At 45.9% G+C, this 19,904-nt stretch overlaps 2 protein-coding genes and 1 pseudogene across 4 annotated transcripts in view; 1 reads left to right on the top strand and 2 right to left on the bottom strand.

The window, feature by feature from the left end:
* Nucleotides 1–19,904, bottom strand: part of LOC135914970 (zinc finger CCHC domain-containing protein 24-like) — a 360,258-nt gene that overhangs the window by 71,535 nt on the left and 268,819 nt on the right. The window lies entirely within an intron of this gene.
* Nucleotides 1–19,904, top strand: part of LOC135914969 (sodium-coupled monocarboxylate transporter 2-like) — a 161,911-nt gene that overhangs the window by 89,898 nt on the left and 52,109 nt on the right. For all 3 annotated transcript variants that reach the window (XM_065447908.1, XM_065447909.1, XM_065447910.1), the window contains 3 exons: nucleotides 5,691–5,756; nucleotides 10,966–11,017; nucleotides 19,222–19,289. In XM_065447908.1, coding sequence (XP_065303980.1) covers nucleotides 5,691–5,756; nucleotides 10,966–11,017; nucleotides 19,222–19,289 — 186 coding nt within the window. The remainder of the gene's footprint in view (nucleotides 1–5,690; nucleotides 5,757–10,965; nucleotides 11,018–19,221; nucleotides 19,290–19,904) is intronic.
* On the bottom strand, nucleotides 18,106–18,280 carry LOC135914976 (U2 spliceosomal RNA; annotated as a pseudogene).

The following is a 19,904-nucleotide window of genomic DNA, read 5'->3' as shown; positions in this document are numbered from 1 at the left end:
CGACCTGGAGTGCACCTTACCATACCGGGAATCATACAAAAAATCTGACTTTTCGTCTCCCGCTCCTAAACAGCTATCTCTGCTCCTCTTTCATAAGAGGTACACCGATGGTTCATACTGAGGCTCAGCCGCTCTGAAGGGTTCTGCCAGGAGCCGTAGTTTTTCCAGCGAGAGTCAACACAATCGCTTTCAATACGTACCACCCGACGACATCGACGGCTGACAAATATGCAGTTCTTCGCGCTGCACATGGTCTCTTCAGCGAAGAACAACCTCGAAGATTGCTGATATTCAGCGACCCGAAGGCGGCGCTGCAGTTTTTGCTAGCAGAGTGTTTTAGTTGAGCGCCTTTACGGTGCGCTCCGCTCCGAGCCGCCCCGCTAAGCGACAGTGGAGCGGCGGGCGATTTTCACGTTTTAGTAATACGTTTAGTGTAGCGGAGCGTACCTTTCGTAGTTGCAGCGTCCTCTGGCTAAATTCAGGTAATGAAAGAAAATAAAAAAACCCATTGATCACTTTTGTAAAGTAAAACGTATATATATATAACTTATTTGTCTATGAAGCATCTAGACGTGCGCTTGTAATGCGTTACAGGTCCTATTTATACAGTGAAAAATAAAGCGCCGTCTTGGGGAACGCCAAGTGATAGCCAGCGAGCTGGCTTACTGCATCCAATCCAATCCTTTCCGACGCCAGCGCTAGCTAACGTGCTGCGCAGGCCGCTCCGCTCAGGCAGCTTATAGACAAGAACGGCACCGAGAGCGGCGCTGCTGCGCCGGCGTTGAGAGCGCCGCATGCGAAGCAAAATTCTATTACCGGGTGGTACCCCTCTCCCATCTCTCGTTCGAGCCGCCTTGATTTCCTCCTGCACTGCGCGTGTTTGGGCACGTTTCGTGCCGCGCGCGGTGTGTGCCTACGTGTGTGCGCGTGGACATTTCCTTCGAAGGGCAGTGTACAGTCTGTTTCACATTTAGGGGAAAACTCGAAGCGCATTGCATCGCGATGCGGCGAGCGCTTGAGTCAGGCGGCGGCAGCAGCTCGCGCAGGTGCTCGAGGGGCGGGATCTTGAACGGCGTCGTCTGCTACGGCGGCGCGCGCTGGCCGCATTGTCGGGAAACGTTCTACTGTCAGGTGCAGGGCGCCGATCACATCGTTACTGCGTGAAATGAGCCGGTATTCTTTGCTAAGCGTTGCGCGACGCCCACTGATACGCCTCGAATCTAAGTTCATCGCTGCAGGGCAATCATAGACGACGTACTGATTCCATACATTCTTGACGGCCCGTTTCTGGAAGGCGACTATATATTCTAACGCTATAGGACGCCGATCCACACAGCTCGGGCTGTGCAAGAACTGCTAGAAGAGCGCGCAGTCACTCTCTTGGAGCGGCCCCCTCAATCCCCGGGCGCCAACATCATTTAAAATGTCTGGGGCTCGTTGAAAGTATCGCTGGCGCAACATCCCCTCTATCAGTCGCCCGAGGATAGTCTTCGACCCACCATCGTCAGCGACTGAGACGTGCTGCGAGTGAACACATCCCTGATCAAGTCATTCTACACTTCACTGGCTTCCAGGATGAGCGCTGTCATCGCTGCCGCTGGGGACATGACGAGATACTAACTGAAGTTCCGAGCGTGACATGTCCAATTCCCCACCGGCGGGCAGGGTCTGTCTGGTGTAGCGAATGATTGTCGAGAAAGATCACTTCCAGCTCATTGTCTGGACCTAAAACTTTCATTTAATCGTATCCGTTTGTTTCATCGTGTTCGACTCCCATTGTTGAGTGCTGTTTTCCTTTCGAGCCAAACAAAGACTGAGCACGTTTCGCGCACATCTTGGTGCGTTTTGTCGCTGCTCATTACGGTAGCACACACAGTGAAGTGCACACGTGCAGTACTCCGGCCTTTCGAAAGAACAAATGAACCATGCTGTCAAAAGAAGTTAGTGGAACTCCATTATCGCCAATGAAGGATCAGAGTTTGGCGACGCACAACGTTTAGTAAAGAATATCAGCTCAGTTCCCGCAGTACCGATAAAATCGGTGCACTGCCCCTGACAGTACCACGCTTCCCGAAAATGCGGCCAGCGCCCGCCGCCGTAGCAGACGACGCAGATCACGACACCGCCCCTCAGACGTGTGCGCCTGCTCGAGCTGCTGCCGCCGCACGACTCCATTGCTTGCCGCATCGCGATGCAATACGTTCCGAGTTTTCCCCTTAGTGTGAAACAAACTGCACACGCTATATTTGCCTTTAAGAAGATCGGTACGCTTGACGATTATTTTGATGGCTGCAATGCGGCGAAAGGGCAGCGTCTGCTTAACCATGTAAGTGACGCTGAGCAGGTAATTGGAAACGACATCGTATGTGCCGCCGGAAAAATCGTCAGCACATACGATGCGGCACATACATACGGCACCTACGAGCTAAAGTCATTTCTGCAGTTTCTCACATTATGTTTGCTACAAATCCGTGTTGTATCTGATGGCGACAACGGACTTCTATCGACACTGTGCGGAAATAAACAAGATATATCGCTGCATAGCACAAGTACGACATTCGCACACAACTTTAACTAGTACGTCTCCTACAATATGGAATAGAGGCAGCAATGTAGACAGCTTGGCCATTTTTTAACAGTACTCAAGAGACGGGAGTTGAAAGTATTATTAATCATTCCTGCTTCAGCAATGCCGGCGCGACCAAGACGCGGGTGTGTATCGTCCAGTAACCCGATCGATCGGTGCAGTGGTGAAGCGGGAATGAACTCCGGTCATGTTCAATGCATCATGCACATATTCAATTTCTCGGCACGCGTGAACTTCGGCCACTGCTAGCGCATACAACAGACGTGGTTTCCATTCTTGGGCAGCGCACACACAAACAAAACACGAGAAAGAAGACAGGAAAAGCGCTCGTTGAACTTAAAGTTTTTATATGAATAAAAGGATTATGTACCGAGTAATTATTAAATTCACGTGGGTTACATATAGAAACCGTCATACACTCAGGAGTGATCAATGAACGAGCTCGCTTCGTTTGCCAGTTGTTTACTTCGCTCGGCGCACCGCAGTAATCCATCTCTGTCGTCTGCTTCTTTCGTACCATTTTCTTGTGAATCGGCAGAATTTCCACTGGTGGCATCAACCATTTCATGTTTACATTGCTGTCGTGACAGTTAACAACACAATAATAATTTCCGGTTATTCGAAAGGCGCCGTCGCAAACAAGAGACGTTTCGCGCTCAGCGCGAACTGAGCGCGGGCGCGACCGCGAAGGGAAGCGGCGACGGAAACTTACACCCGTTGGAGATGAAATCGTGCCGCCAGGGGAGAAACGAGCGCTGGCGTCTAGGATGAAACTTGGCGTGCGGTCGTCTATAAGCGGACCGTGTTTGTCGCTCCGCTAGCACGCTCGTGGCTAAGCGGAGGGCGCATGCGCGTTCGCGCTTCCGCTCCGCTTAGCCGCTGAGCGGAGCGTAAAAACGTCAAACTAAAACACTCTAGTATCTCTGTGACGCCGACCACACGGACAAATGGCGTTCGAGATCAGAAAGCTCATTCATACCTTGTCCGAGAAAGGGCACCACATAAAATTTCAGTGACTTCCAAGTCACCGTGGAATCATGGGCAACTAGCACGCCGATAACACTGCACGCGGTCAGCTCTTGAAGACAGCACGCAGGAATTGATACCGTTGTCACTGCCAGATGCAGATAGAGTATACATCGCGTGCTGGTGCGAGACATGTTTTTCTTTGTGGAACACACGAAGTTTTCAGAAATACCGAATACACCACCTGGACGCTTCGAACCATCTTTGCATTGTACTAGACCCTGCCAACGTCAGGCTGCTTGCTTTGTCGGCTATAAGCATACGGGGGATAATTTTTAAGTTTAATGGAATTCAAAAAAAAAAATCTCCTGTGGCAGAAAGCATAATTGTTGTTTTAAAGCAAGTTTATTCGAAGAAGCGGATGTTACTATAGCGAGAGAAATCAAAACACATTCAACTAATAAATTAAAGATCACTAATTTGCTATTTAATTAATTACTCTTCTGTACATATCCCAGTTTAGAAATTGTAGACGGTGAGCTTGCAAGACGTATACATATAAAATGAATTTCTAGGATGACACCACTTCCGAAATATTATTCTCCTAAATGTGGGACGAAATACATGGGCCTTCCAGTTACTTTTGTGCCTCGATGCATAAAAATGCGCTGTGTGAAAAAAAGTAAGTGGAGCAATAGTGCATTTTTACTGTAAGTTTGGTAGCGCATATATCTCCAAACTGGCATCATTCTAAAAATTCATTCCAGGTGGATACGCCTTGCAAACCCACAGACTACAATTCGTAAATTGTAATATGTGTAGCAAGTAATTATTAAGAAGGTAATTTGTTAACTTTTGTTAATTAGCTTGATATGTGTTTTGATTTTGCGTGGAAATAATGTCCGCTTGTTTGAATAATCCACCTTAAGGTCTACAATTATGTTATCTGCAACAGTTATGTACAATTATGTTATGTGCAAACATTGCGCAAAACATAATAACTATCAACCTGCTTGAGTAGCTTTAGCAAAATTGTTTTCGCCTTCCGTATGGGAATAACTGAAAACGCTGCTTGTGATGACTGTGATCTCGATGAGACCGTTGAACACATCTTCTGTGATTGTCGTCGATACAGTGAATGTAGACGACCGCTGACGACTGCGCTATAGCTCTCACTAATTACGGGTCCATGTCAAAACAAATCATATTGGAATATGCCGGCCTCCCAAGCCATCGCAACTGAAGGTTGCCAATGCATGTTTGCACAATTATTCAGGACCAAGAACTTGCACCAGCGGCGATGGCACCAACTAGTTGTCAACTGCTCTCATGTGCTTGTGAACGGCTGTGATCGTGTGCATTCTCTCTCTCTCTCTCTGTTTAACCCCCTCCTCCCTGCGTAGAGTAGCAATCTGAATTTCTTGTTCTGACTAACGCCCCTGCCTTTCTCCTTTCTTTTCTCTCTCTCTCTCTTTCTCTCTAATTTTGTGATTAAACAAGATGAAAACGTGGTTATCAGTGTGACGTGCTTTCTAAGGCCACTTCAATAGTCTTAAAGTGTCTCGTGCAGTATGTTGTGGCACCACGTGACCGTTGTTGACGCTGCCATCACTGCTTTTCTTTGTGCCCTTTCCGGACCAGCTGCTGCGGCTCAGTAGCTCAGTGTTTTGCTTGGGACGTTGAACCACACTCCACGCTCTCTCAGCCCAGTTGTTTTATGTTCCGACGTTTGATCGGATATCCGCTGTAATACGCCTCGTCTGGCAACACCACGGACGACGGGCTGGCGTGCCGCCCTGGATCAGTGCATGTTGACGGAAGATACTCCATACTTATTAAAAATTCAGCAACCTGCTATACTCAACTTAACTCTACATACACAGTGGCAACCACGGCACGTGATTTAAACCCGAAATTGCCCCGAACTACTCTGGTTTTCCAAAAAGCGGTCGTTGTTCTGTTCCGAGTAAGGGTTGCAGGAGCGTATGTTATATATGCGTATCTGTACGAAATGGCCGTTAACAGCGTCTTTCAGTGGGCGTGTCATTCAACTGATTTACCAACGTTCGTCTGAATTTTCTGCAGGCAGCGAGGATCTGAACAATGTTTTTGTTTTTTTTGTTCTTGTTCTTTGCAGTACCTGCGCCTTCGATACGGGAACAAAGTAGGCCTGGGTGCCTGCGGCATCTACTTATTTCTCAGCGTAAGTAAACAGAACACAAAATCGCCGCAACGGGTACCCTCTGGGCGCAGCGAAACTCTCGCTAGCTTTTTCGAATATACACATAGCAAATTACCACTGTCTTTAGACTATGTGAACAATTACAGTCAGCTGCCAAAGGCTGTGTTGCTGAGGCTCACACATCACTCATATTCGCCTAACAATCCTCCTTCAAATAAAAAAAATATTTTTTTTTTCATTAAGCGCGTTCAACAGGTACAGGATAACATGTTTTCTGCCAAGCACAAATGTCTTCAGACATGCCAAAACGTACATATATATATATATATATATATATATATATATATATATATATATATATATATATATATATATATATATATATATATATATACGTTTTGGGATGTCTGAAGACATTTGTACACGACAGCTTCAACTACGAACAGTAGTCGAGGAAGCTGGACATTTGATATGTCCGAGAAGAGCAAAACCTCATACTTTGTTGAGACACTTCTAACGCTGTCTGACTGGTGCTACGACTAATAGATATAAGTAATGAAAAGATGAAACAGTTAAGGAAAGGTTAAAAGCAAAACCTCATACTTTGTTGAGACACTTCTGACGCTGTCTGACTGGTGCTGTGTAAGGAATAAGGAATAGAACATAGGCTATAACATCCTACATTCCTTACGTTCCTTACATTACACATACACTGTGTAATGTAAGGAATGGAACATACACTGTAAAAAATCGAACAGTTAAGGCATGGTTAAATTTAGCAACAAATTGTGTGAGATCTAGGCTAGTGTTCATTTTATTCAAGCGCACCACAGGCTGGTTTGACTCATGAATTCGAAAGAATGAACGCTTGTGTACCGATCAAGCAGACAGCCAATTCCATTAGGTCGGCTAGAACAATATAAAATACTGTTACAATGGAACGTCAAATTTTGTGTCACTACACGGTTGGTATACCAGATGCTATACAAGTCTCAATAGACGCGACCCATCGCTGCACTCACCGGTGAAAAATCGGAACTTGCAGTACGACATAGGCGTGTTGCGAAAGCGACAATTTCAAAACGGTCTTATTATACGCTATTATCTCGCTAGCTCTTTCGAATATACATATAGAAAATTACCACTGTCTTTAGACTAGCTGAACAATTACAGTCAGCTGCCAAGGGCTGCGTTGCTGAGGCTCACAACTATATATATATATATATATATATATATATATATATATATATATATATATATATATATATATATATATATATATACGTTTTTTTCTGTTATCTTTGACAGCTGGAATGTCTGAAGGCATTTGTGCTTGGCAGAAAACATGTTACCCTGTACCTGTTGACCACGCTTAATGAAAAAAAAACTTTTTTATTTGAAGGAGGTACTGCAAGTTATATGTATGTATATGTATGTTATGCAAGTTATGTATAACTGCAAGTTATGTATATATATGTATATATATATATATATATATATATATATATATATATATATATATATATATATATATATATATATATATATATATATATATATATATATATATATATATATATATATATATATATATATATATATATATATATATATATATATATAGTTGTGAGCCTCAGCAACGCAGCCCTTGGCAGCTGACTGTAATTGTTCAGATAGTCTAAAGACAGTGGTAATTTTCTATATGTATATTCGAAAGAGCTAGCGAGATAATAGCGTATAATAAGACCGTTTTGAAATTGTCGCTTTCGCAACACGCCTATGTCGTAGTGCAAGTTCCGATTTTTCACCGGTGAGTGCAGCGATGGGTCGCGTCTATTGAGACTTGTATAGCATCTGGTATACCAACCGTGTAGTGACACAAAATTTGACGTTCCATTGTAACAGTATTTTATATTGTTCTAGCCGACCTAATGGAATTGGCTGTCTGCTTGATCGGTACACAAGCGTTCATTCTTTCGAATTCATGAGTCAAACCAGCCTGTGGTGCGCTTGAATAAAATGAACACTAGCCTAGATCTCACACAATTTGTTGCTAAATTTAACCATGCCTTAACTGTTCGATTTTTTACAGTGTATGTTCCATTCCTTACATTACACAGTGTATGTGTAATGTAAGGAATGTAAGGAATGTAGGATGTTATAGCCTATGTTCTATTCCTTATTCCTTACACAGCACCAGTCAGACAGCGTCAGAAGTGTCTCAACAAAGTATGAGGTTTTGCTTTTAACCTTTCCTTAACTGTTTCATCTTTTCATTACTTATATCTATTAGTCGTAGCACCAGCCAGACAGCGTCGAAAATGTCTCAACAAATCATTAGGTTTTGCTCTTCTCGGACATATAAAATGTCCAGCTTCCTCGACTACTGTTAGTAGTTGAAACTGTCCTACCTCGGACAGCCTTCAGCTAAGGAGAGTAGTGTAGCTAACGAACGTCCATTGATTCTGGGACTGAGGCTTAAAAGGCAAAACAAAGATATTGACAATGGGCGAACGAAGAAAGCCTAAGCCTGAAGCCAACGTTTCCACAAGGGAGCAGCCTTCGACCTCATGTCGGCACGTTGGCTCCAGCCTTGTTACGCTGCAATACATTTTTTTTTTATCTGCGTGTTCATTGGCGTAGGTATACTCTTGTCTTAGAATCACAGCAATGCATAAATCTGAATCACCGACTAGGACGGGTGCTCTAATTCTCGACAAAAAAACATGCACGCCTGCAGCCTCTGTCACGAGCATGTGCGGTTAAACCGGCGCGCCCGCAGGTCCCCCATGCGCTGCCTTTCCCGATCTCTCGTTGAAAACTTTGCTCCACTTGCAACGTGCCGCATGAGATAGATGGTCCGCGCCAGCCAATATATCGTGAAATGAAAACACGTATAGAGCTGCGCTCAAATTTCGCGTTAGGGATCATAGTAATCGTCGGTGATCTTTTTTAAAGTTACGCTCCCCCAGCACGGACCACGTGTCTGCAGTACATGCATAATAAATAAATACATGGTGAAAGCACGCGAAGACAAACCACCCATACAGGGGCACGACGCAATGCAGGATAGACTCAAGGAACACTATTATTCTGAAAAAGTGCAGCAAGGCGATGTCATGCGAAGAAAAGATTGCCAGATTGAGTCTTCGCGAGTCCTAGGTGCGGCTTTCGCTGCTTTCTATGGCCGATCATGCAGCCTCTCCAGTTCTCGTAAATCATTTGAAGAGATGGAGGATACACGAATGACAAACAACTATGTTCAGATAGCCAGACAATAACTCTGTGTTGTTCAGCTTTTACTTCTAGTTTACATTCTAGCGTGACAAGTGTGTAATTGAAGTCTGGCTGTAATAACGGTATATCTACTTATCAAACTTCATTAGATGCGCCAGCTTCGCGATATTCGTGCTCAAGAGTCGATATAGTATACATTGGTGTTACACTTACATTTGTTTCGAAAGGCCTCAAAGAGGCTTCTTTAAAAAAGCATGCATTTTGTGGCTGCGTTTGAGTGGATCCATCCCGAAGCCTGCATTAATCTCAGAATAGCCGCTCATATCTGCCTCACCCGGCTTCCGTTCCGCAGTTACATGTGCCCTAAAAAAATTGAATAACGGATTTGTATTTAGCGAGTACAACATGGCCCATTTTCGTTCACTTATAGTCCTCAAGGCAGAAAGCTGGGCTAGTTGGTGTGTCATCATTATTCAAAAGGCTAGCGCGAAATAGCAGGGACAAAGACAAAGAAGACGACAGGACGAGCGCTAACTAGCACTCGTCCTGTCGTTTTCTCTGTCTGTGTCCCTGCTAATTTGCGCTAGTCTTTTGAATAACATTTATAGTCCGCCTCTTCATGTATTCGACCACGAAGGGAGAGAAGGAGAAGTTAAAGCGAGAAGGCAGGGATTTTAACCAGAAAGGCGTCTGGTTGGCCATACTGTGCTGGGCGAAAGAAATGGGGGAATAGAAAAATGTGTATGAGAGAGAGAGAGAGAGAGAGAGAGAGAGAGAGAAAGGAAGGGAGGGACGGGGCGAACGCCTGCAAGGGCGCGGACGCCACCACGTCGTCGACAAGGTTCACACAGCCCACTCGCACTCATGAAGAAGCGCAGCATTAGTAGTTGTTGTTGTTGTTGTAGCCTATGACACGTGTGGCTCCTACCCACGATGGGGGATTGGCCAAGAAATGGGTGGATTATTCCAAACTCTGGGCCGTCCAGCGAGCCGAGGAAGCCGCTTCGAGACAAAGTCTCGGAACCGCGTCCGCGGCGGGTGCCCAGACCCACTAAAATGACGCCGGACTCAAATCTTGTTGATTTGAAATAAAAGTTTACGCTTTCTCTCTCTCTCTCTCCAAATCAATATGGAGCATAAGTTTCCTAATATCTATGGGAATAGCATTGAATAGTGTAGAATTACCTGTTAAAATAAAATCTAGGAGGTCATATTGAATGAGTAATAATTAATTTAAAAGTAGGAACAAAAAAAAAAAGAATTGAGCAGGGCATTCGTTTAGATTCTGTAAGGAAAAGCGCAGTAGCGCTAGCCATCGCAGGTGACTCTTCTATTTTTTCTATCTGTCCGGCATGCAAAAAGAAAGCGCGCATATCTAGAGTTTGGGGGCTTGCTTTGAAAAGCGACAATCTTCTCAGCATGACTTCCAAGTAATCATGCACCCAAATTGTTAATGATTATGAAAATTGTTGTAACGCGCTAATCGCTTGCTTAGTGGTTATCTCGACATAGCGAAACGTGTTATAAAGTAAAACTTGCCACCCCCCCCCTTTTTTTTTTGAAGCTTACAGCGTATACGCTTGCCTATTTCATTGAGAAGCGGCAAGCTACCAGGCAGTGTCAAGCAACCTTTACAGCACTTCAATTATTTTTATATGAAAGACATAATTTCGCCTCTTTGTGGAATTCGATAGGTTAGGCCGTCGCAAAATGTAATTGATCTGGTACATTTACAGACAAAAAAGAAAGAAGAGGGAGTGTCAAGAGCCAACATGCGTGGGCTTAATTTCAGTTTTTTTTTTTTAACTAAGCAAACGCATTTCCTTTAGTGGGAAACGACCGTGTGCCGTGCATTGGGTGCACGTTGAAGATCCCCAGCTGTGGTCAAAATTTTCACGCTTCCCCACTACGGAGTGTCTCATAATCATACCGTGGTTTTGCCACGTAAAACCCCAGAATATATTTTTTCTTTATTTTCTTCTTCCCTTGGCAGCAAACCATTGGCGCTGTGGCACTGTTCTCTGCATCCGTAGCTGCCGCAACAGGTAAGCAATTCCATTGTGACGGTGCACGTGATGTAAGAGCTAATGAAATGTTTTATAACGCAGCGGCGACTGGCTGAGCCCGCGCAGAATTCTTGCTCGATTCTTGCTCGCTCTTTGCCTGAATTGAAAAACTGTGCTTTTAAGAATTTAAATCGAATCTGCAAGAACGTATCTGAGCTAAGGTTACTGGCCACTGACACCACCGGGCATGGTCTGTTATAATGTAAAGTTCACGCAAAGGATAAGATCGTCGATTCAGTTAGCAGACCAAGAATGGCGTGCCTTGGGGCCAACCTCGATTTCTTTATTACAATACAAAGCGCATAAATTGTCCTTCGAGGCGACCGCTGGACTGATTTGAAGAAAAATTGTCGCATTTTGAGAGAAAAAGGTAAATTTCAGCAACAGTAGTATTAGAATTTTGATTTATGGGTGATTTGTGACATTAGATAGAAATTGGCGAAAAACGTCAAGTTAGAAGAACAGTGCTAGTACAAAGCTTACAAATCCCTAACTCTGCAACAAGAGCAAATACCCCGTTTCTGTAAACTTCATCTGCTAGAGCCCCTAAAGCGGACACATGTAATATGAGCTTACAACTTTCGTGAAAGTTTTGTTACAGCGCTTACGAAAATTTTGCAGAAGTGCTACTTACGAGTCAGTTGTGTATATTTGAGAGTGGTGTATAACACATTCATTTTGTCCTCCTTGTATGCGTCAGTCACTAGATCTGGACATCTTTTTTTTAAATGCAACAAGCCTCACCAAGTTCGGTGAAGTGGATACCGAGCAGAGTGCCGTTTCCGTTTCTATGACGTCACGTCGCAGTATGTGATCACGTGGCAGGCAGACATTGCAACGTTTCGAGCACTCGTTCCGGCTCGCTTTGTCATTCACTACGCTGCTACATCGGCTCTCACAACCAGTAGCAGCTTACGAAGCGACCGAGCGAGCCAGGTTGAGTCAATACTTTTCGTGACCTATACACTCTAAAAAAGTTTACACACTCTGAGGTGTATATTTGTCACACAACAATAATCGTCATCTGTCTTGCCCGCATTTCCTTTCTTGAAAACGGTGCACTCGTTACTTTCCTGTAGAGAATGCTCTGTCACGCTGATAATGCACATGCCGTTCGTTACCTGGAAGTACCGGGCTAGCAGCGTTAAAGAAAGGAAATGCGGGCAAGACAGATGGCGATTATCGTTGTGTGTCAAATATACACCCCAAAGGGTGCAACTGTTTTGAGAGTGTAGCCGTGCAGCATGATTCAGCGACATCGAATCGCCCGCCGCGAACAGCCAGTTTGCGGCACAGGCACGTCGCGTTTCGACGCTGCTGGTTCATGTGACGTCTGGACATCGTAGTGAATGTTTCTGTTTTAATGACAACGACTCATACCCTGTACGGTGGATTGGCCAAGAAGCCGGGGGTGTACTACTGATCTCTGATTTAGGGGGGAACCAGCGGGTTTTACAAGTGTGTGTGTGTGTATGTGAGTTTTATTTTTAATGAATAATGTTATAAGCAAATTAAGATGCAGAATATATGTGCGGGTGAGAGATCTTAAATGTAAAGATGAAGAGAAAGGTAAAATGAATTTTTGAAATAAAATAATTTACAAGTGATTCAGTCGCTCACGTTATGCTCTTCTGTAAAGGCACCGGTGGAGGCAACTGCGCGTCCTTCTATTATCCTACACAAATCGTATAGACTGTCCCAGTAACTAGCTATATATAGAGTTCCATCCCGCTACCAATGGATAGACACAGACCTCTTCCTACAGGATAGTTTGTTCCGTGTTGCCACATTGAACTTTGTGTACTCCTATGAGCGCGGCGCGATCTAGAGAGAGAGAGAGAGAAATAGGGGTTATAAGAGACAGGCTGGGAGGTTATTGCAGTAAAACACGTTGTTGGGCTAGTTGGTGCATAGCTTTCAATAGGTGAAGCGCCAATAGTGACGACACAGAAGAAGGAATACAGAGAGGACAAGGCTTGAAAGGCAAGGACATTGAAAGCTGGGAGGTTAACCAGGCTGAGCCCGGAAGGCTACCTTGCACTCAGTAAGGGGGAAAGGGGGCTACTGGATGAGAAGGAAGACAGAGGTTCAGTGCTATCGAGCGTTCAGAAAGTGGAAGCACCAGCCTTCATCGCGAGTGCGCGATGAAGGCTGGTCATCGCGAGTGCGCGTTCGGATGTTGCGTCAACTATGAATAACGCGAGCCCAAAAATCTGCGCTTTTGCTCGACCACAGGAACGTGGCCACCGACCATAACATCACCCCACGTGCCGCGTTACAAGAGGGCGGTACTCCCTGCAACTATAGCTGTAGCCGCAGCTGGCAAAGAGATCGTGCACTTTCGGGTTCAATCGGATATGACAGCTTCGCTGGAGCCAAGCGCGGCCGATAGCACAGCTCAGGAAGGGTGGCTTGGACACCGCCCCACACAAGGTGGCAGTCTGGAGTTCACTGACCGCCTCACAGTTCCGATCAATCTAGCAATGCTAAAGGGGAACCGTCGCATTGTGTGCAATTTCAAAGCGTCATATAAATTATACAACACAGCTATGTGAAAGCTGCAGTCTAAAGAGTGAAAGGGGGGAAAACAGAGCAGGTTTCTGAGTTGGCTTCGAACTATGCGCAGAGTAATTCGAAATTGTTCATTCTCCCACTCTGACGCACATGAGTCATAAAAAAATTAAATTGTGCGAATAAACGCTTCAAAACTGCACGACGGGTTATGAGAGACGCCACAAAGGAGAGCTCTGGATTAATTTCGACCGCCTCTTTAACGCGCTCTCAAAACACGGTATAGGCAAAGGTTTTCGCAAGCCGAGTGCGTAACACTCAGAGTACGGGAACAATAAAAGGCGCCTGTGCAGCATTATCAGCTCAAAAAGGCGCGTGATAAATGTAGTCCTCAGTAGCTGTCGACGTGTACGACTGCGAATGTACTTGATAAACACCAGTTCTGAGTGGTATGAGCATAAAGAAACACATAAGGTATTGCAGCCGCCTGCTACGGCCCTATATTCCAACTACTGAGGTCTTACCGAGCTTTACTAAATGCCGAAGTAGCCAGAAGAAGTCGGGCAAACAAAAGGATATATGTTTCACAATAATGAACTCAATTAGCGCCTGAGTACTACACCCAAAATGTGGTCTCAACCTAGTGCGAAATTTCGCCTCAGCAATTTGTTTTACAATACGCCTCGTTCGAGTGAAATGTACATACATTCGGTACATAAAATATCCATGAAATGTTACGGGGTGCCTCAGTCTCTGGGAATAATTATTAATAATAACAAAGACACAACGGCTCCAAATGGGTGAGCATCATTCTGTAGTAATGTTGGTTATACTAGCTTTGAAAGCTGCTCTTTGACTTTCAGAGGAGATATCGACATTTAAATAGGTATTCGCTCAAGCCGCCTGAAAAGGCTACATAGCAAAAGGCTCGTCAAGGTCCTCATATGTGACAAATTTCCACATTTAAAAAGACAAAGCACACGTACGTTCATGCACCAAAAGCCGTGACAGTGATTGGAGTTTCAAAAAAGAGAGGGGGGCATGTCCTTAATTAAAAAAAATAATGGGATCAGAAAATCGTGCAATTGCCTGGTGGAGGACAATTCCAATTTCACTTTCGACAAGCGAAACTGAGCACCCTACTGAACGCTCACGCAAGTTAGAATAAGATTTATACACAGAGAATAGGTCGCTGCAGTGGAGGTGTATCAAGAAACAGCATAGATGTTTGTTATAGTTAGTCGCAAATACAACGCCGTAGCATTTACGTACGGAATTAGTCGTGCATTGTTGTAATGCACGCTATACTTCAATGGTTCTCATAAGCTGTGATTAACGGATCGATTACTTGATTGACTGATTTAGAATTGCAAACTTCAGCGAGTAACACCATCGGCTTCTCCACAACGCCAAATCGTTGAAGCATTTTATAAACTTAAGCATGCGCTGAATGAACACATTGCATCATTCAGAACGTATTTAGAAAATATGGAGCACAGTTATGCAACTAGACCACAAAACAAGCTCAAAGGATAAGAAGTGAGTTCCAGAGATCAACTGCAACACGACGCAGACGTTTCAGCGAATATGTCACCGAATGAAACTCAGCACGGTACGTTACAGTAACCAAATGCGCGTACGCTGCAAAGAAAGGATAAATGATATATAATATATAGAGAGAAAAAAATACTATGCAAAAAACAGGCGACATAATTGTAACGGGCAGTACTTCAACACGACATATCTACCATTTAAGAACTAAGGTTCTCACCCGCCGTGGTTGGTTAGTGGCTTTTGTGTTGCTCTCTCTCTCTCTTCGTGTTGCACTGCTAAGCACGAGGTCGCGGGATCAAATCCCGGCCATGGCGGCCGCATTTCGATAGGAGCCAAATGCAAAAACACCCGTGTATATAGATTTAGGTGCACGTCAAAGAACCCCGGGTGGTCAAAATTCATCCGGGGTTCCCCACTACGGCGTGCCTTATAATCAGATGGTGGTTTTGGCATGCAAAACCCCCGAATTTTCACAACGAAGCTGTTTATGGCTAGGTTCTAGAAAAAATTGCGTACGTCTACGATAATTTCTCCCAACACCTGTGCCGATCCCGAAGATAGTGCAATACCGGGCTGCGACATTACAATTGGAGGTAAGTACAGCAGGACTCGGCATTTCAGGAGGCACAGAGCGTTTGTGCGCATGCGCGGATAAGAGAGGGTGCGAGAGATACAATGTGGGGGCTTTCGCATCTTGAATATCTGACTCTGCCTATGCACTACGGAGGAGAAGTTTCTTTGCGCATGCTGTATGCGTTTGTTCCTAGGCGTGCCGCCATTGCAAAGTAGGGTCGAGTTTACGCTGGGACGCTGGCTGCTGGCGCGTTGAAACAGGTGAAGCAGTGAGGGCTGACGCCCCATTTGGCGATCGCTGTGTCGGACACTCTCTCTCGCACCTGTGGCGCTCGTGCTAAGTCAGTCATGCCGGATCATACTTTTCGCGCGTTTTACGGTGATGTATCTGGAAAATACCTTCGCAGATGTTACCAAAGGAGCGGTAGGGACCGTGGAAGAGGCCGGTCCACATATATTGAAAATCTAGGAAGCAGAGGGCCTGAGCAACCGCAGTTGAACGGGTGTGCCTTTAAGGCCACCGGTGACGCTCGACGCCCCTGCAACCGCTATGAGAATACGCTGCGTCCACCTAACACCTTTTCTGCTAACCTAACCTAATGTTAACGGAAGCTAACGTTAACCTAACCTAACTAGGCCGAGACACAAAGACAATAATCCTCAAGACGTAACCGTTGTGAGAATACGCCGCGCCACCGTGACGCCTTTTACGCTAACCTAGCCTAGCCAAACGTTAACCTACCCTAACCTAATACTGCCTAACCTAACGTTACCCTAACGTTAGCCTAACTGAATGTCACCGAGACGCAAAGACAATAATCTGCACGGCGTAACCGCTGTCAGAATATGCCGCGCCACCCTAACACCCTTAGTGCTTACGCTTTTAGTTTTATTACGCTTTTTGCTTTTACGCTGTAACCTAACCTAAACCCAACCTAACGTGGACGAGACGCAAATCCAACAATCCTCATGGCATGACATCAGGCAGTCACGTTCTACCATGGTTACTAAGGCGCTGTGCGTTTATTTCATTCAAAGGGGGCCACTTAATAATGCTCCTGACAAGTCGCGGACAGCAGTATACGAAAAACCTTCCAAGGGCGAAGATACTGCACCAGGAGAGCAGGCCCGGCGTCTACGGCCCCTATTGCTCTCCCTAAAATATCAGTGATGTCTTTTTTTTGAAGCTAGAGTGTCGTAAGGTGCGACAAAGTTATAATCCGGCATGACTGACTCAGCACCTGCGCCGCACGCGCGAGAAAGTCTATCCGACGTACCTTTAGACACAGCGATCACCAAATGTGGCGTCAGTGAGCGCTGCTTCACTTGTTTCACCGCGCAGGCAGCCAGCGTCCGAGCGCAAGCTCGACCCCACTCCGCAATGCCGGCACACATAGGGACAAACGCATAGACCACGCGCTAAGAAACTTCTCCTCAGTAGTGCCCAGGCAGCGTCAGATATTCAAGGAGCAAGAGCCCCCAGATTTTAACGCGATAGCGTTAAGGAGCTCGTGTCGCAGAAAAGCCGGTGTCGTCGGCGTCGGTGTCGGCGTCGGCGTCCACGGCGTTGACCGTGAGCGATAAATCACGGCAGGCACTTCATAAATAAAAAGCAACTTCCAAGATGGGCTGGGTGGGAATCGAACCAGGGTCTGCAGAGTGTGAGACGGAGACGCTACCACTCAGCCACGAGTTCGATGCTTGAAAGCGGTACAAACGCGCTTCTAGTGAACGCGGTGTTGCCTTAAAAACGTGCCATAGAAAGTTATACTGCGGTGTATATCGGTAATTATGAGCATGTAACTTACACAAGTCGCATTTACACGAGTAGCGAAGTACGTTTCCGCTAAATTTCTTCTGCGCTTACCGCACACGCAGAGCCATCTTGCGGCAAACACAGAAGACCCCCTCCTCTCAATGTACGGCGCTGCCCCGACAGGTGGCGCACCATGCGCGCATTGGGGCTGTGCGTGGACCGGCCCCGACTCCCTCTCCCCTGACGACGCTTCGCCGTGCTCCCACGCGGGTTGCAGAATCAAGCGCCGTTCCCTTCTTTAGATTACTATCTATCTATCTCTCTGCCCGTGCCGAGCACGACGTTTGGCAGGCGTAGATCGTTTCCTCCTCCGAGACACCGAGTTCTTTGGTTCGTTCCGATTGCTCAGGCGCACGTTTCGTTGCCGCGCCGAACGCTGCGTTGCTCGACGCTCTCCGTGTGATAGGTGGCCGCAAAGTCCGATGCGGGGCGCCTCGTAAGTGATCCCTGCGCCGTAGCGCATTGTCTTACACCCCTTGGCGGGTCGATGGGAACGCTGTCGCGTTCCACTCTTGAAGGCGAAGCTTAAGCGTCCTCCAATTTTTCTCTCTCGCACTCGCTTACTGGCGCCTGCTCAGAAACGTCGAGCGCCTAGAGAAATGCGACGCCCCGCTGCACTTACACCAATTGTAAAAATGCTACCCGGCTGACCCGCGGCGGATGTGAAGGAAGCTTTAAGCACTCCGCCAACTTGCAAAAATAACATTAATATCTTAGATCCAACTACAACCCGTATCAGATATTAAGCTGACAAGAACAGATACTACACTTTGACCCGCGTCAGCCATGTCTACGTTCCCACCGCCCTCACCTTGTCGGCGTTCCAAGCGCTTGCGTATCTCATTTGCTTTCCTTACACTCTCTCATGGTGGCGGTCCCGTAAGCGTGCTGCCCGCCAGGAGCGCGAGGCGGAAAGAAATGCGAAACGTCCATGTGGCTCCGATCCCGCGAACTTGGAACGTTTTACCGGAACAACGGCCAGGCGGCCAGGTTTGAGAGGGACTTTGTGGGGAAACAATTTTGTGTGGACTGTGTTGCGCACGACCGCTTGTGGTTTTCGAGTGACCTCACAACCATTACTGCACTGCGAGACGTCGGCCAACGCACAATCGCCTTGGCTTCGGTGAAGCAGTGTGTGCCGTCGGAGTGCACTGAGGTGCGTATCTGTTCTACATGCAAGGATTCATTAGTAAAAGGTGTTGTGCCGCGTTTTGCAAGGACACATGGGTATGTGTAGCCCCCGGTGCCTCATAATATTCCGAGGCCCAACTTCGCAGAGGAGCGACTAGTCGCGCCCATCCTTCTGTTTGAGTGCACACGGCGTTTGACGCACGGCTATGGACAGTTGGCAGTTAAAGAGCCCAAATACGCAGCTTCGTGTTCATCCACCTTTACAGAATAGTGTGGCACTGAATTTTTCTTTTTGAGAACTAAGGTTCTCACAGCAGTTTATTGCTCCGAGTTGTCATTCCAAAGCCTTTGCTTTTATTTCTTTTTGTTGTATAATCGTGCAATAGCAGTCATCTAGGCTATTTAGTGCTAAAAGCTTAACAAATCTAGCGCAGATTTACCCCAAGTAAAGTCTAATCCAAATCTACGTTCGTGATAATGAGCGGCCAAGCACGCAACAAGACTAACTGCATGCCAATGTTTTTGTGTGCTTTTCTTAGAGAGCGCCAATAGTTCATTTCGCGCTATATTTTTCATATCATTTCGCTTCTCAACGCAGTTTTTCACCTTCCCATACAATGGACTACATTGGGCATCGGAGTTGCAGGAACGGTCTACACGGCCTTGGTGAGTTTATGCTGCCTGAGTCATACTCAGCACGTAGAAGGATTCGCATTAGTTTCGGGAAATAACAGAGCATTCCTTTCTGACACACTGTACCATTATACCGTGGCCTGCTCGGGCTTAGCGTGTGAAGTATTCAGAAGTTAAAAAGAAAAAGATGAGCACGTAGAAAAACGTAGAACATTGTTTCCGCAGCTGCACATAGAAAGGAAAATATGAAACATCCGCAGCTATAGAGGGTACATGCTATGACGGCCACAGAACAGGCGGCGTTTGCAACAGAATTTCTCATCTTGCTGCTACCACTCATAGCGCAGATCCTAATGCAGATCCTACGCTGCTATTGCAATCTATGTGAGCTGAAGCTATCGTGAAACGCTTAATTAAGTGATGTACAAATAAATGTGATGCGTACAATTTTTGTTATTTTCATATAATGCAACGTGTAAACTTATTTAATGCGTTCGTGTACCAAACAGGCCACATCTTTAATGTCATGAAATGTGCAGGTTTATGCACCACACCATCCGCAGGCTATGCCGAAATGCAAACACCACTACAGACAGTTGCACACTCTGAGGACTTGGCGTATTGCAGTCACGAAGATGAAAGAGACGA

Source organism: Dermacentor albipictus, unplaced genomic scaffold (assembly GCF_038994185.2).
Source record: "Dermacentor albipictus isolate Rhodes 1998 colony unplaced genomic scaffold, USDA_Dalb.pri_finalv2 scaffold_11, whole genome shotgun sequence".
Taxonomy (NCBI): Eukaryota; Metazoa; Arthropoda; class Arachnida; order Ixodida; family Ixodidae; genus Dermacentor; species Dermacentor albipictus.
The sequence above is the reverse complement of the archived record's forward strand: the minus strand, read 5'-3'. Positions and strand labels throughout refer to the sequence as shown.